General features: G+C 45.6%; 1 protein-coding gene across 1 annotated transcript in view; it reads left to right on the top strand.

The window, feature by feature from the left end:
- Positions 1–18,634, top strand: part of DNAH7 (dynein axonemal heavy chain 7) — a 1,812,153-nt gene that overhangs the window by 120,136 nt on the left and 1,673,383 nt on the right. Inside the window, exon 4 of the mRNA XM_086955398.1 lies at positions 10,946–11,126. Coding sequence (XP_086811524.1) covers positions 10,946–11,126 — 181 coding nt within the window. The remainder of the gene's footprint in view (positions 1–10,945; positions 11,127–18,634) is intronic.

Here is an 18,634-nt window from a genome sequence, read left to right as displayed (position 1 = left end):
AACTCTTGCCCAGCAGGGCTCTGCTTTGGGAACTCATTAGGGTTACCTCTCTGCTCTGTCTGCATTTTTGCAGCTGCCAGACCAATCTTCTCTCTTTAAATCTCCTGTTGTAAATACATTTCTTAAAGCACTGGCTCCCTTGTTTTCACCCACGCCCTTTATTATGCCACAATGGACCTTAATTTGGTCCTCACTTACTTGATGTGCGCTCCTTATGAGCCAATGGTCCCCTCCGGCTGTTGAACATCAAAACAGCCTTCTTAATGGTGATTATATCGGCCCGGAGGGTGAGTGAATTGCAGGTGTTATCCAACTTGCCTCCTTATCTTATGTCCTTTCCAGACAAAGTGGTGCTTCGCACCAGGGCATACATTTTACCAAAGGTTGTGACCCCATTTTCATCTGGGCCAATCCATTACTTTGCCCACCTTCTTTGCTCCACCACATCCCTTTAAGGAAGAGGAGCATGTCCATCATCTGGACCCAAAAAGAGCCATGTCGTTTTACCTTAACCACACAAAAGAGTTTTGGGTGGATGACCAACTCTTTGTGGGGTATGTGGGAGCAAAGAAGGGAAAGGCCGTGCAGAAAAGAACCATCTCTCTCTGGGTTGTTCTCTGCAATAAAATCTGTTAAGCCTTGGCGAAGAAGCAGCCCTCTGAGGGATTAAGAGCCCACTCCACCAGGGGAAAGGTTGCGACCAGGGCCTTGGCTCGGGGTGTCCCAGTCTAGACATCTGTCAGGCAGCGACGTGGGCATCATTGCACAGGTTCACAAAACATTATTGCCTTGATGGTCAAGTGCACAGGGATGGGCAATTTGCCCGTTCAATCCTGCAAGACTTCTTAGTCTAAGTCATGAGTCCGCAACCCACCACTGGGATGGTATGGGTCGGGTATCTGATTCAAAGGTAAGGAATCTGCAGCTAGAAGTCTCTATCAGATGAACAAGTTACTTACCTTCAGTAACGCATTATCTGGGAGAGACTCTATCTAGCTGCAGATTCTTTAAAGCCCCGCCCATGCCTCCCCGCTTTGCGGACTGATGTAGTAGGTCTAGGGTTACTCCCCTTTCAGGGCCCTAGTTTTGCACACGATTAGATCAGTCACTTTGTGGCTCTGAGCTTCTGGCGTGGAAAAAACAAAAAGTACTGACGTCTGCGCGCTTGGGTGGCGCCTATATAGGCACTGCACCGTCATAACCGACGCTACCAACACCAACACCGTCACGTGGAGCCAAATCGAGCCACCTGACATCGTGTGCAAGGGGTATTGCTCAGCAAAAGTTTCCAGATCCAGCCTGAAGCCTGGGAAATTCAAAGGTAAGGAATCTGCAGCTAGATGGAGTCTCTACCAGATAATATGTTACAGAAGGTAAGTAACTTGTTCTTCAAGACTGCTGTGCGCTTGATGCGATCGAGCATTCCATTGTCGTTCCATGACAGGACTCGAAAGGAGTTGCCCTAGTTAACTGTGTGCATCATGTTAAGTGTGTAAGGTTAAGGAATCACTGGGCCTTAGCCCTCTAATGGGCTCATGTGGAGATTTGAGGGGTTGTGATTCTGATCCTTGGCTTATAGTGTATGGGGTCAAAATGAATGTGTGTTGGTCAGACAATGAACGAAAATAATAACAATGAAAAACACAAATCTAAACCGTGGGCAATGGTCCTGACCCTTCCTTCCTTCCCTACCACACCCCACCCTATACTTCTGGTACTAAAGCTTCTGTTGCTGTATGAACTAAAAATTAACAGGTAACTACAACGCTTAGCTTAGGAGTTGCGTGGTGGACCCCTCTTCTTATACCGGATCTGGCCGCAGCATCAGCAGATTTCTCTAAGTTCTGTAGTTCGTTGGTATATGTATCCAGAATCCTAGTGGATTGAGACCTTCCGGCACCATCTCAGTGTGTGCCCATGGTTCTTCAGATAACAGGGCTTCGGGAAAGTTCTGAGTCTACATTCACTGGACCCAGAGTTCTGGAGAGGCTGCGCTCTGCATACAAGTTGTCCGTGAAACCCTTCTGCTGTCAGGCTGGTGGTGCTTTTGGGGCTTTGAGCGCTCAGCCAGGTGATCTGGATGCATCTTTGTGGCCTCCACTGCCCCTGAGTAATTGTGTGCACCTCCTGCGCTCTTTAGGGGACGGTGGTCCGGTCGTATGAGATCCGGATGTTGCAGGTGGGAGGTGGGTCAGAGCCTGAGGGGTCGCTCTGTGGTCAGCCATGTCCAGGCAGATTGTGGAGATTCGAATAATTGTTCTTTGTCCTGGAAAACGACTTGAAGACGGCCGGGAAAAGCAATCTATATTGGAGGCCAAGAGCGCGCAGCTTCTGTTAGACATCTGTATATGAGCGTCTTTGGTCCTGGACCTCCTTGGTGTAGTCCGAGAAAACCATGATGGTGTGGTTCTGAAAGGTCAGGGTGCCTTGGGTCCGGGCCTCTCCCAGGATAGCGGCCCTATCTTTGAAGTTGGGGATCCTTGTCAATGATAGAACGGTGCAGAGTGATGGGTGGTGGGCTAGGCGTCAGGGAACGATGGGTCCGCTCCACAGCAAACCAGGCCGACAGTGTGTCTTTAGGCATTCATGATTTCATTTATTTCTTGATGAAGGTTGCCATCTGGCCTTGTTCGACCCTTTCTGGAAATCCCACCAAGCGGAGGTTGTTATGCCGTGAGCGGTTTTCAGCGTCTTTGGCCCTTCTATGCAATTCTTTGGTGTGGGTCGCAGGTGGGTTACCTGTTTTTTCAGCTGGCGGACATAATCCTCGACTGTAGGGATGCTGAACTCCACCTCGAAGTTGTGGGCTGTGGCATTATGCAGGTCTTTCCGGATGAGGGCCATGTCTACCCGGAATATGCCGATCTAAGCCTCCACCGAGGATTGGGATGTGCTGATTGCCCGCAGGATTGCGGTATGGATGCCCTGGAGGTTGGAGGAACCCCCTGTAGCTCCTCCGTCAGACCAGGTTCGTTCATGGTGAATTGGTCCATTTTGGTTTGCGTTGCGAATGGCTTGGGGGCATAGTCCTTCACCATGATGAGTGGTGAAAAAGACTTTTACTAGGTCAAGTGACGGTGTTTCACTGTTTTGGCTCGATTGGTATAGGGAGCTGAGGGACGGTCCAGCCTTATTCTTGAGATGATGCAGTATAGAGGATTTGACCTGGCTTTTTATGATTGGAGCCCACAGTCACTCGAGGCCTAGTGGGCCCATGGTCCAGCAAGCAGGATCCTGCAGTCTGTGTTCATTGGCCTCCAGGCCTGCAAGTGTTGACGGCAAGGCTGGACCCGGGGAATGCGTGACCCATCACTCCCGGTCAGGCTGATTGGTTTGAGGACGCCCTCATTTGATGCTTGGGAGCTCTTATTGGAGTCCCCAGTGAGGATGGGTGAGGGCCCCCCAGGGCAGGCTGATGTCTGGTCTGCAGGGCGGCCATCAGGCCCAGAGGTGGCGGCGACTCCTCGTGATAGGTTCTGGCCAGGAGGGTCCAGGGATTCGGGCGGGCAAAGGGTTCAGATCTTGGGAGTCTCACACCCCGGCCACCCCATCTCAAATTCGTTCCAGGGACCCGGCTCACCTCTGTGCTATTCCAACAGGCTGGCACCCCCAGTCCAAGCGATGCATGTGCACGGTCCCTGGCAACCCTCCCTAGCAGCACGGTCTATGTGGGCCTTGAGGTGAGGAGGGTTGCTGAGGGCCCCCACCGATGCCCACCACCCTGCTCTAGGAGAAAAGTGTTCACGTCGTGGGCACTCGTGGAAGGCATCGGCAGGGCCCAGGAGGGAGGACGTCGCGTAGGGACCACACCCCAGGGAGCAGTCAATTTGTGGCAACCAGCGGTCAAGGCCCCATGACGCCCGCTCCCACAGGGCCTGCTGGCCCTCCCAGTTCGGTCCGGGGCTCCAATTCACCGTCACATGGATTCAGAGGATGACTGGTACAGCTGGATCCAAGGGCCCACTCTCAGGCCTGATCAGCCGGGGTCAACGCCACAGTCAGGAGAGCATCGGTGTCAAGGAGTGAGGCAGGGGGTAACGGCATAAGGTTTGTGGATGGCTCCTCGGGCCCTGTTCGACCCTAGTCCATGGCCGCCAGCAATGGAGAGCCCTTTGAATCATGTTCTCCTGTGGGCCCCTTTGGGCGGCAGGCCTCTGGAACCAAGCTGCAGTCTATGATCCTCCTTTGGGACGGGAGCCCCCGCCTGACTGTGCGTCGTGGGATCGCTGGGGATAGATGCACTCACCGCCGCCCCAGAGGGCTGATGTGGTACGGGGCCCGGCGTCCAGACTGGGGCACCACTCTGGCCCCCAGATGGTCACTTCAGAGACCGTCCTTAGGCTCCACAGGTGTGGCACAGGGCATCTGTATCCATCCGGTCCCGCAGACGTGACTGTGTTCTCCGCCAACGCCGCCTCCGGAGCCAGCATCAGGCCCGCCACACCATGAAGGACACCTCACAGGCCTGGGGAGAGAGGCAGTGAGGGCCGGTGGCAGGAGGGCATAGCAGCGATTGGCCACAGGTGGTCTCAGTGCGGGGCATTGCCGGGAGTCTGTGGGCAATGCACCAGAAGTCTACTATTCTTTGGTCCTGGCAGTTCTATTGCGGCTCACCTCCATCCACCCTGAGGTTTCCTGGAGTCTGTGGCAAGTCTGTCTTGTTGCGAGGCCGCCCGCAGGCCATGAGGTGAGATGGCGGTTATTGGCGATGAGCCCCAGAAGGTTGGCTCAGCAAGCGTGGACGTATGTCTGTCACCGGGAGAAGGATTGGGCTGCCGATGGTTGTAGATCTTGGAGCGGATGACGGTGGGGTCTGGGACACTATTAGAGTGTGACCGTCATCTTGATGCTCCAAGCTACTCCACTCATGGGTTTCAGATTTACATGTACTGGTAATAAAAAACTCCTAAATTCGTTTTTTCACTACTGTAATGCCTACCTCTCACCTGGACTTACATTGGATTGTCTTATTACGTTTATTACATTTAATAAGTGCTAACCTTTGTTTGGGATCAGATAGAGATGTCATGTTTAGACTCAAATGAATTCTAATTTAAAATCCGTTTTAATGGTAAAGCCGGTGTTTGTTACACTTCTGAAAATGCGACTTTTAGAAAGTTGTTACAGCAAACAATTGATGGACTGAATGCTGACAATGCAAACATTATCCCCCAGTCCAACAATCTGGGTTAAATCTATGGTTCTTTTGACCACTATGCCACCCCAGTTTGGACCCAGACTTATGCAAATCAGTCTTGACCCTGTTTCCATGGGAAGAATCCAGGCCGAACTGCCAGGCCAGGTTCTCCCTGGACCGGAAACAAGCATCCTGGGATTAGTTTCAGGGTATGTCACCCTTCTTCAGCCAGGCTAGCTCGAATCCAGTGGCACAGTGAGTAAGGGACCCACGTCTCGGCATACCCATACCAATTAGGGCGAAAAGTGTTACAGCAAACAAATGATGGATGGAATGCTGACAATGCAAACATTCTCCCCCAGTCAAAAGATCTGCGTTAAATCCATTGTTCTTTTACCGACTACGCCACCCCAGTTTGGACCAGCCATATGCAAATCCGTTTCTTTTTTTGTTTGTTTTAACTTTTTTACGGTTTGTGCCGTGCATAAATATTTTACATAGTACCCCTAAGTTAAGTCTGGCTGCTTTTATGCCAAGCTAGCAGAGAGTTAAGCACAGATTCACTTTTGTGCTTGTTTCAAATGATGGACGGAATGCTGACAATGCAAACATTCTCCCCCAGTCAAAAGATCTGCGTTAAATCCATTGTTCTTTTGCCCACTACGCCACCCCAGTTTGGACCAGCCATATGCGAATCCGTTTCTTTTTTTGTTTGTTTTAACTTTTTACGGTTTGTGTCGTGCATAAATATTTTACACAGTACCCTAAGTTAAGTCTGGCTGCTTTTATGCCAAGCTAGCAGAGGGTTAAGCACAGATTAACTTTTGTGCTTGTTTCAAATGATGGACGGAATGCTGACAATGCAAACATTCTCCCCCAGTCAAAAGATCTGCGTTAAATCCATTGTTCTTTTGCCCACTACGCCACCCCAGTTTGGACCAGCCATATGCAAATCCGTTTCTTTTTTTGTTTGTTTTAACTTTTTTACGGTTTGTGTCGTGCATAAATATTTTACACAGTACCCCTGAGTTAAGTCTGGCTGCTTTTATGCCAAGCTAGCAGAGGGTTAAGCACAGATTAACTTTTGTGCTTGTTTCTTGGGTAAGGTTTTCACCCCCTCAGCCAATAATCCAGTTTCTTACAATCAGCACTTAAAATGTTGTGACGTCAGGAAAGTAAATACATCGAACAACACAGTAGTTTTTAATTACAAGTTAAATACCATGTCACATTAATTTCCTATTAAAAGGGATATTCAATGACCCATCACTAAAAACCTGATAAAAACACAAATGGGCAAATGTAACCGTTCATTCCATGTTAGACCTTGATTAACATCCTATACAGACCACTATAAACTAGGAAAAGCATATGAAATCTAATCACTGAAGGGGATGTAGTGTAGTTGCTATATCCCTGATAGGCTCTGCGCATTGGAATAATATACTCTATAGTTTTGACATTGGACTGAGGTCAGTATGTCTCTATCGAGTACATTAAACTTAATTGCTTGTGTGTGCCAGCTAACTCAGAGGTCATAGAAACTTCTTGAATGAACAAGAAGGGATAATTTTCTGACAACCGCATAAACATGACAACTTTGTTTCCCTTAGAGTTGGAAAAAAACACAGTTGATGGACAGAATGCAGAACAATGTCATACATTCACCCCAGTACGGAGATCTGGGCCTAAATCCATTGTTTTTTTGCACTCCACACTGCCCCAGTTCAGACATGGCCATATGCAAATCAGTCTGACCCTGTGCCTCATGGGAACAGTCCAGCCCGAACTGCCAAGCCATACCTTCCCTGGACCGGAAACAAGCTTCCGAGGACCGGTTTCTGGCATTCCAGCCGTCTTCAGCACGGCTTGCTTGAATCCAGTGGTGTGGAGAGCATGGGACTCACGTCTGAGCATACCCATCCCACTCGGGGTGACAAATGCAAAAAACCACAGTTGATCGACAGAATGCAGAACAATGTCATACATTCACCCCAGTACAAAGATCTAGGCCTAAATCCATCGTTTTTCTGCACTCCACACCACCCCAGTTCAGACATGGCCATATGCAAATCAGTCTGACCCTGTGCCTCATGGGAACAGTCCAGCCCGAACTGCCAAGCCATACCTTCCCTGGACCGGAAACAAGCTTCCGAGGACCGGTTTCTGGCATTCCAGCCGTCTTCAGCACGGCTTGCTTGAATCCAGTGGTGTGGAGAGCATGGGACTCACATCTGAGCATACCCATCCTACTCTGGGTGACAAATGCAAAAAAACACAGTTGATGGACAGAATGCAGAACAATGTCATACATTCACCCCAGTACAGAGAACTGGGGTGGCAGAGTGGGCTAAAGAACGGTGATGGATTAAACCCAGATCTTTTGACTGGGTGTGAGTGTTTGATTGATTCAGATGCTCCGTCCATCACCACCCCTTTTGTATCCCTTAGAGTTGGAACAATATCTTCAGAGTCGTGGAAACAATAGATAACCGTGTTACTCAGCCAGTCGTGCATGCTTCGTTTCTACAGAGTTACATAGAAATAGATAGACGGATGTTTCAATAAAAAGGATTTATTGAACAGTCTTATTTCTCATGCAAGAGATATAAACTGCTACAATCATAAGACAGAATGCAGAGTATAAAACGTACAGCATTAGCAGTAGGATTAAATAATACTGCAATAGCATGGTCTGTAACTATGACATATATTCATAAAAATACATACATAAATAACACAGGCTAAAATACTCACCTGGTGCTGCTAAGTACCAGTGTACCAGTGTAGTTCCAGTGTACCTAACCTAAGTCTAGTACGAGGGAAGAAGTTGGTGCTGTTTAGCTATAGTTTAGTTTAGCTATAGTTTAGTTTAACTATAGTTGCCTAGAGTTCCTCTAGGTTCTAGTCTGATCCAAACCTTAGAATGAGAGAGGTTGGAATCTCTTTCCCAGGCCTCGATCTATCACCCTGCAAGGGGAGTCAGAAACACTGGAGCTGGATTTTCGGCAATGAGGGGGGCAGCATCTGGTCAGGGCATTAGTTAGGGACTGGACTTCCTTCCGAACTTGCCGTGGTGAGCCGCGTCGTGCAAGTAGGCAGTCGAACCGTGGACCGAACCGTGCTTTGCCATGGCAAGTGAAGGCATATTTACATCTTGAAGGTGTTTAGGAATGCCAGTATTGACGTAAAAGTCAGGCATAAGAACATCATGAATGAACCCCTAAGGAGTAGATGTTCATGCATAATAAATGAGTTTTTGGAGAAATCAATATCCAAGCAAGGGGAAGTCCTAAAGGCTTAAGAGTCTGGTTTTCCAAGATGAACAGATGTCAGTAGCCATGCCTGTATTTGGTTAGCATGAGCAATGACTAAATAAGGGCTGGATTTCTATGCCTAAATCAGGGCAATGTGAATTGTTCCTCTATAAGGGCATAAATCTGGAAATTCATACGGAATCTAAATCGACATACAACATGGACTGACCCAAAGCCCACTGTTTCTCTGTACTTACTGTACTTTTTAGAAAAATTACAGACATGTGAGTTCCAGACACCTTAAGCTGCCTGCAGCCGGACTTCTAACGAGGCAATAGCAAATGTGCAGCTTTGTTCTCAGATATTTCACAGACCGTGAAAACCACCCACTAGATACATCAGGCTGATGTTAGAGCAATGAATCAAAAAGAGGTGTCTCTGTGCCCTCTGAGGGACCAGATATATTCTAATTGATTCTAGATAAGGAGAAAACCTCCCACCAAGTGGAATATATGAAGATATTAATCAAAAAGGAGAGGTTTAGAAAACTATCCTTTCAACATATTTTCCATTTATTTTAAAAGGCATGTGGCTGTGTATGACAAATCGACAGGACTCATACTTTCATATCCCAATGAGAAAATCTCACATGATGCGTCTCAGATTTCAGGTGGGGACTCTTTCTCATATGTTCAATGTCTTACCCTGTGAATTAAAGTCCTATATTAGAGTATTTTTCAGTGTGTGGAACTGATGAAAAAGAATAATTGGGTTGCGTTAGACGGATGCTGTTTTTTTTTTAAATGGGTGCTAGGCTAGCAAGATCCAGACCGCGAGAGTGAAAGTCAATCATTGTAAGATGTGCCAGCAATGCTAATGTGTCTTGACCTTTCAGTGAATTGGTTAAAGGTGACTTCTATCCCATCATGCAAAGTACCGTTTCTATTGGCCATGATGGAAACAGAAGCAGGAAAAGTGTTTTTTGAAGGAATGCTTTTTATCCATGACCTGCCAGGCTATGCAATGGATGGAGTCTGGCTGTAAGAATGGTGTAGCGTCTGTTAGGCACAGTAGTATCCTGAAAATATAATATCAATTATGATATTGCACATGGGACCTCTTGAAGAGTGTCTTGGGGTCAGCAGCACGAAAGAACAGTAGATAGGGGGGACAGGTTGTCCTCTCAGTATTCCATGAGCTGGTGGATATTCAGACTGTTTGGCCAGAAGGTCAGGCTCTGAGCCAGAGTTCCTAGTGGTTGTAATAGATGTGTCTCTTTACTTTCCTGGACTTCGTGAAGGCTTCTTGAAGACATCAAAGATGGCTGCATGTATACAGGTTTAAGCTCAGAGCAGTACATCTTTCTCTGAAGGCTTTCTTCCCCATTATTCAACAAAGATCAGTATAAAGTCAAATGTTAGATAAGGAAACAGGGGACAATGGGCCCGATGTACGAAGATAAATAGGATTTCTTAACGGGCTGACTCGCTATTTCGGCCCATTAAGAAATGCTAAATAGCCTTTTTGCATGTACAAAGGCCGCTTGGGAATCCAAATAGGGATTTCCTATTTGTGATTTCCTATGCACATGGACAACAAAGCATTTCTTAAATGCGAAGTAGGCATTTAGGAAATGTATTACCATCAACACAAAATCGATGGTAACCCTGTGCAATTTAAAAAAAGCTCTCCAAAATGCTTTTTTTTTTTAAAGTGTAATAAGGCGCACACATGCCCCTATGGCATCTGTGCATTTTACATGTGTACCACATTTTTTGGGGTGCAGCAAGGAGGAGAGGGCCTAGATTTCCTATTAGAACATTTCAAATAGGAAATGCAAATCCATTCGTACCTATGGGCCCCTAGATACAAATTGATTGGTATTACCTACAAATCTTTTTACTAATATCGATTCCTACTCGCTATTAGGGAATCTCTATTTTTGTACATACCATTTTGAATTTCCTACATAGAGATTTCTAAGGTGTCGCTATTTAAGAGATGCAGAATAAGAATTTTGTACATCTGGCCCCATGTCTTGTTCCCTGTCCAGGTGGTGTGTTCTCCTTGACGTAGAGCTTTGAAGAAAGCAAAGTCTCTGTACATGGAAAGCGCACAGAGTACTGGCCCTTTTTTTTTGGGAGAGGGAATCTACCTGCACTTCTCAAGAGAGACGTAATGCTTTTAATTGGAGAGTACCAGCACTTCTCAGAAACAAGCAGGTGCTCTTTTACAGAGTACCTGCATTTCCATTTTTCCTTTTCAAACACTGTACAAGGCCACATTGTATCTGGTGGCTATTGCCACTTCAAAACTGTGCACTAACACATGCAAAACCAGCGTACAACCTGCTGACAAACGGTATATCCCATTTGTTTGCATCCATTTATTCAAGTTTAATTGTATACGAATAACACACCATGCCCTTACGATTGAAATTCACCTAGTTATCACACAACTCAAGAACGAAACGCTGACAAGTTTGATATGTATTAATATGTAATTCATTATGTAGACTCTAATTGCAGAAATTCATGTTCCTATCTTCAAGGCGAATTTCCAGCTCCAAAAGCAAAGAAGATCAAGAAGCCAGAATGTGGGTCGATTCCTGGCCCTCCAGGTAGAGTTAATGGGGCACAAGCCGGAGCCACAACATCAAAGATGCGGAGCGGCCTCTCCCACCCCAAGAGGGACCGAGAGCAGTTCAGAAGTGCGCTGGTTGACATCATCATGTGCGTCATGGTTTGCTTCCTTTCTTTATTGGAGTTTCGTCCTGTAACCATTGTATTTCCAGGTGTTGTTGATGTTATTTATCGTCATTTTATTCGAGCACAATCTGCCGTTAATTTTACAGAAGTCAAAACCAATGTAGTATGCAACAAACCTGGAATTTAAAGAAAAATGTCAGCTTTCATTATCATCTGCCCTCTTCACAAAATATGGGCGGATGAGGTGAAAGAGTTAAATAAAAAGGTGAGACAAAGACAGCCATTGGAATGAAATCGAGGCAGCACACCTAAGAGGAGAGTGGTGATGTACCTGCTAGCCTACCACCGACTTTAAGATAGACGTCGGTTTTCCATTGCTCTTAAATGCAAAATCTTATTTAACTCTCCGCAAAAGAGTTAATCTATTTTGTGATGTTTGGAAAGGGCAAATAGTAGAGGAGAACACTCTAAAAACAGCAAAGAAATATCAATCGGCGTTGGTCCTGTTCCATGACCAATACCTCTAGTGGTAAAATGCCATTTTGACGTAAATACGGATACAATTGTTGGCTGCAATGCAATGAAGTGCAGCAGAAATGGAGGGCTATTTGTCACCACCAGTGTTAAATGCCACGAGAACCCATACATTCTGCTACAGCTAAATGTACCACCAACATTAAAAAATATGACTTTCTTGAAAGTTTGTATCAATTTTTGAGACAATAATAATGTCTTCCCTGGTGCAAAAATACTCATATTCAGGATGAAATGGTTGGTTCTGATGTTGCGATTTTTTAAAAGGAGTTCTTACCTGAGCTTAGTGTAAGTTATAAATGTTTCCATATGTGGGCAGTATTTTATCTATGGATATGACATTTGTAATAGTAATGCAATCTTCACTAATGGTAATGCATCAACTGCCAGTGGTAGTTTTACCACCAGCACAGGATTCCTATTCTGTGGAGGGTGTATTGTACGACTCCAATGTTAATACTGAAATTTCCCTAAACAGGCCCCATGTAATTTAAAATTCTCACTCTTTGTATTTGATAATAGTGCCATCCAAATACCTACCAAACTATTATGGGGTCGTACATATTGTGTGTTTTCTAACTAATCCTATTTTAGGAGTCCGAGAATTTGCACTTTCAGCCTGAAATAAGTATCCATTTGAATGGGAATTATAATCCAATTGAAAACATTTCAGCAATGTTGGTGATTTCCAGCATTGCATGTCTGGTTAATGCTCACTATCAGAAACGAGAATGGGCACTTCGGGGAGAGTAGCCGCTCTTTTGATGTAGACTCGGGCTGACCCCCACCACAATCAGAACAACCTAGTGCCTATACGTCAATATTGGATTCTGTGAGGAATCCCGATTCTGTCTTTGGTAGCTTAGAACACGCAGCAAGTAATTCCTCAGGTACAGTATCAAAATAAGTTAAGAAATAAATAAGTTCAAGTTCCTACACCATTTTAGTAAAAAAACGACTGCAATGTGGTGATTAAAAATATTCCAGAGGATCAAGAGTTATGAATGCTCTAGGAAGGATTGGTGTCACTACAACGCATGCTTTTACATCGCATGCCTTTACAACGCGGTTTTTACCACGCAGTCCATTACAACGCATAATGCTTTTAGGCGCTGGATAGTGAATTATTTAATTTACTATTCCAACTCCAGTCCCCGTGAATAGCAGGGAAGGTGTTGGATAGTAAATTAAATATATTCCCTATCCTAGAGCGCCCCCCAGCGCAATGCGTTGTAATGGTATGCGTTGTGATGGTTGCGATGTAATGGTAGTGCGTTGTAAAAAATGCGTTGTAAGTGATGTTCCCCTCGAGGAATCACTAAAATATGTCAATAGAAGTCAATGAAAACGTAAAATTCAATGTTGTCCTATGTGTGTACGTTACCGGATCATGGGCACCCCTATCAGCTGACAAATGATGGTACATGGTCAGTTGGAGCTGTTAACTCACCCAAGTCGAGTTTGATGGAGAACTGGTGATTAAGCACCAATTTCAAATGATGGGAATTTGAGATAGGGTCAGTTAAGGGTGATCGGTTAGTCCTGGTCAGTTACTTTACCATTGTATTCAGGCTTAAACGTCCCCCTCAAAAACATCAAGATAGGCAAAGTGAAAAATATAGCCACCACAGGTGCCTTTTTTCAGGACCCTTTAGCACCTTGTTCGGGTTCTCCCTAGATCAACCATTTTCTAAATCCCAAGTGTGGCAAATGTTAAATATTTTCTTTCTTATTACTCCAGTTATCCCCCAAACTTCCTGGAACTGCTACTTGGGTACCACACTGCATATTGGAATAAGGAAAGTTTATTTCCAATTCTTTCAGATCCCGAAATTGAGTTTCAAGTAAACCTGATGGATTCACAGCTGACTTTGTTCCTTGGAATCTCCCTTCTGCCAAGCGTTTTGATATCTCAGTTCTGTAAACCACAAATGGAAGAAATGTTTCAGCGATCGATGGTGAAGCATCTGGATCCAAACTGATCCTTCAGTATTATTACAGCTGCTAAAGGACCCCACATCATTGGCTTTCATCAGATGATGTGAAGCTCTTTTTTAAATGTTAGTGCGTATGCAAAACATTTACAGTCAGAAAGGGTTTTCTCATATTTGGAGCACTTTTCACACCAGGTAGTTGCCACAGGTGAGCAAATATGTAATCTGAACTATAAGAAACATTCTCCCTTCTTTATGTGAAAGAAAGAGGTTAGTACTGACAATTTAGAACAATTTAAAACACATAAGTCTCCTACTAGTAATAAAACGACGTTCAGATATTAACCAGGGGTGTGTGAAATTGTCAAAGGTAAAAAGACTTGCAAAAATAAGGTCTCAAGAATCCAAAACTTGCAAAACATTTGTTGTTATAAGGATTCTCTTAAAAATGGGTCTTGCAGACAAAAAGTCCTGTAAAACACTTTGTTGCTGAAAATGTTGCCCACTGGAGAATTTTGTGGGCGTACCAAAGTCCATAGATTCTAAAGTTGTGAAGTCTGATGTATTTCCAAAATGTTGTTTCGAGAAGTATCGTTTTTCATTTCCCTAACCTCAAACTTTACTTCCTGGTGGTCAACTGAAGATAAAACTGGATGAATTCATCGTCCTTTAGGGAGCCCTTGCATTTAGTGTCTGGCACGTTCTTACCTGATGCACAGTCATTATCTGCTGGTTATTGTGAGACGAAGCCGATTGTTTGAGGAGCAGCAGTCATTTAATCGAGACACCCCGCAGCAGAAGTGGGTCATGGGCTGCGGCTTCCTTCCGGGTGCCCTCTTCATGCACGAGACTCCCCGTCGCCTTATTTGCGTGAATACAACATAAGATTTGCTCTCTAAGATTTCATATCAAAACTCACAGGGTTATCGTGGGAGCCAAGCTGAATCAAAATCAGGGGCACAGTAAATAACCACAATCTTGTGTGACAGAAATAAATGGTTGCAGTGAATAGAAGGATGTGCGAAAGTAAAAGCAAAACATAATGATAAGGTTTCACTGTTGGGCACGCTGGATAAACAAAGCTTGATTGGACTGTGCTAGTTGGTCACTGTCAGCCAATCAAATTGGAGGTCTCCATTTTAAAACCATAGAACAGGACTGTTTGCAAAAGAATGAAACAGAAAAAACAAATGCAGTACTAAAATAATAACACCTTAATTCTCCATTCTGACTCTTATAAAATATGTACATTGTAGATTTTATTAACAACTAACTTAATGGCACTTAATCCACTTGGGAAAGATAAAAAATTGTGTTTGCCCTCTTAGGATTCATACTTGTGACCAGCACCCTAATCATCAGCAACGAACGCTTAACTTGCTGAGCCAACATGATCAGTAAGTCTTCACTGTGCTTGATGTATGCAGTAGTATTTCACCCCAAGTAGTTCACACCGTTTCTGACATTTATAGGAACAACTGGCTATGCATTTAGAGTCGATAAAACCAGCACTGACTGCTGCTAAAGTAAGGTGGTGGGGCAGCGTGGGGAAACATTATTTAAAAAAAAAAAACGCACTTACCTCCTTACTTCAGTAGTGGAACTTTAATAGATTCCCATGCTTGTATCATTCCCGGTCGTCAGAACGGGAGTCCCCGGTATACATAAAATAGCAACAGAAACCATTACCAAAACAGAACCTAGGCCTAGCCCCATTCTTGTTTTGCAACCTATTCACTTCTTTTTGTGAAAGAGACCAAAATAAATGAACAATCCATCAGATTAGCCTCACCCCTTAGAACCCTCCTGAGAGAAGCTCAGAACCTCCGATATTCTACCGCACGTTGTGCTAGGGAGTCTCCACTGAGCTCGGCTCAGTTTTTCCTATTTTCCTTAAATCTACAGTTTTTTCACCAGTTTTTCTTCAAGACCTGCTTGGACTTCGTGTCAAGATGTCTGATAAAGAGAAGAAAGCCCTATTTAAGGCCTGTGCAACTTGTGCTAAAAAGAGGTTGTATGTGGAGGACAAGCACAAGGGTTGTATTTACTGTCTGTATCCGGACCACAAGGCAGCAGACTGTAAAATATGCCACACTTTTTCCACAGAAACATTGCGAGACTGTGAGGGCTGACTTTTGACCTGGTTCCAGAAGCTTAAGTCAAGGAAGGAACTAATTTCCAGTGATAGTGACTACACATCTTCCGCAACATCTTCCAGAAGGTCTGAAAAAGGGGTAGATCCTCTTCTTCGCCTTCTGAAGAACGTCCTGGTAAGGCCTTAAAAAAGACCTCTGACAGGTCTGAAGGGCGTAGTCCTGGTGAATCTCCTCACCGCGGTATAAAGGAGAGGGTAGGACTTTCTAAGGGAGTGATACCTGAGAGGAAATCCAGCTCCATTCCTCCATCTTTTCCTCTTGCGGCTCCAAAGACTTTCAAAAAGCCCTCCTCACTCTCTTCTGAGGTAAAATCAATGAAAAAAGCTCACTCGTCAACGACGCTGTCAACGACGCTGTCAACGACGACGTCGATGAAAGCATCAAAGGTACAGTCCCAGTCTTCTCTTTCATCTCTGGCTCCGTCGACGGGCTCGTCGACGGTGATTTCATCGTCTCTGGCGCTGTTTCAAAGTTCCGCGTTGACGACTTTGACGCCGGTGATGCCTGTGTCGTTGTCGTCAATGGTGATGATGACGTCGACGAGGATGTCGACAACGGCTACCACATCGACGATGGCTGGGGTGTCGACGGTCTCGACGACGGCTGCTTCGACAACGTCCATTTTATCGTCGACGATTATCAATCACTATTTCTCTTAAAAAGAGCCAAATTACGCCTGACATGACATCCCCCAGGAGGGTGACTCCTCTACTTCCAGCACTCCTCCTGGAAGAAGAGGGATCTAAAGAAGATGATGGTCCTTTTGCCTACGCAAATAGCCCTTCTCAATTACACCTCAAGTGTCAGGACACAGACTCTGAGGGGGATTACGGGGAGGAGCAGAAATATGATCCTTCCTCACATTATCAAGAGGACTACCAGCGGGAGATGGTCTCCATGCCTTCCTCCTTACTAGCGAACTTGCAATCTATGCTTGTGGTCTATAGAAGGAGATTTGCAACGCAACCTCGAGTTCCAGTTGTGGTACCAGGTTACTGCTGTTCCTCCTGCTCAGCCTGCTACCCCCAATTACCAATGTCTCAACCAATGCTTATGGCTCAGGACACACCGCCTGTCGTGTCTCTCGTTCACAATGACATCTCTTATGAGGACCAGGGCGCTGGCGCAATACCAGATCCAGAAACAGAGTGGGATGACTATGTCATTCCTAATCTGGCTTCTCCTGCACCAGCACCTGTTGATTCCCCCCTGCAGACATAGGGGGTTTCCATAATTTGATGGAGAGGGCCGCAAAAAGGTTCGAGCTGCCCATGCACACGGTGCAGTCTGAATGCTTCCTCTGACTTCAAAGAGCCTTACCGGAAAGCGGTTCGCTCTATTCCTATTGTTGGTCACGTCTGGGATGAAGAGTTGAAAGTGATGAAGAATCCTGCTATGGTGAGTCCAGTTTTGCCTCACCTTGAGATGAAATATAAGGCTCCAGACGATAGTCCGGACTGCTTGGTCAGTCAGCCTAAACCAGACTCTCTCATTTCTCAGGCTGCCCAAAGAAAGCCGAGAAATCCTTCAGCTTCCCTCACGACACCTCCGGATAAAGAGGGCAGATGCCTGGATAACGCGGGCAAGAGGTTTTCTTCCATGTCCAGTCTGTTGGTCAGGGCTGCTAATGCCTTAGCTATACTTGGTCGCTATGATCGCCAGATGTGGTGCGGTCTCTCCCCATATCTGGACCAATTGCTTGAAGATGCGAAAAAAGAGACTATGAAGGTTCTTCTGGAGCGAGAATTAACATCGGCTGAAGTGATTAACTGTGCAATGGACATTGCAACAACGGCGTTCGGCTCCCTGGCGGGCGCTGCTGTCCTTAGCTGCCAAGGCTGGCTGCATGATTCTGTCCGGAGGTCCAGAACAAGATCTTGGATCTTCCCTTTGATGGGGAAGCACTCTTTGGAAAACATATTGATGATGCTCTCCAGGACATCAAAAAAGACACGGAGACCACAAAATCCTTAGGGACTCTGCAGTACCGCAGGGTCCCCTTCCATGGAGCCAGAGGGCAAGGTAATGCCACATATAGAGGAGGGTACCAACAACAACGATATTCCTCATATGGATCAAATTCGCAATCTTACCGGCTGACGTATAACCAGCGGCAAAGTCAATCCTCTTCTTTCTCTAGATCGTCTCACAGAGGAAGACAAGTATGCCAGGGGAAGGACTCCTCGAAGCGTCAATAGCGGCTTGCTGGCTCTTACTACTGTCCCTTCTCCTGTAACATCAGTGGGAGGCAGAATATCACATTACCTCCACAACTGGCAACGAATAACATCATACCGTTGGGTGCTGAAGATCATTCAATGCGGCCATACTCTGGAGTCTGTCCAAGCACCACCTTCCAAGCCCCTTTGTGCCACTGTGTCAAAACATCTCCGTTTTCTACGATTGAAAGTCCATCAAATGCTCCCCAAAGGAGCAATAGAACCGGTCCCTAACTCTCGGCGAGGAGAGGGTTTCTACTCCCGGATCTTCCTTGTCCTGAAGACTTTAGAAAAGTGGCGACCTATTCTAGATCTGAGGGAGCGCAACACCTATCTCATCAAACAATCATTTCGATTGGTTTCTCTGTAGAACATCCTTTGTCTTCTCAACTCAGGGAATTACATGGCCACAATGGATATAGAGGGCGCTTATTTTCACGCACCCATACATCCAGCCCACAGGAGGTTTCTTTGCTTCACGGTAGCCAAGAGCCACTTTCATTTCAAGGTCCTACCTTTTGGACTCCGATCTGCTCCACGGATTTTTACAAAGGTGTTATCTCAAGAAGCAGCTTTTCTACAAAAACAGCAGCATCCGATCTTCCCTTACCTGGAGACTGGTTGCTGAAGGCTCCTACCAAGCAAGCAGCATAAGAATCAGTCATAGCGAGCACACGCCAATCTCAGAC

This window comes from Lissotriton vulgaris, chromosome 2_1 (genome assembly GCF_964263255.1).
Source record: "Lissotriton vulgaris chromosome 2_1, aLisVul1.2, whole genome shotgun sequence".
NCBI classification, from domain to species: Eukaryota; Metazoa; Chordata; class Amphibia; order Caudata; family Salamandridae; genus Lissotriton; species Lissotriton vulgaris.
The sequence above is the reverse complement of the archived record's forward strand: the minus strand, read 5'-3'. Positions and strand labels throughout refer to the sequence as shown.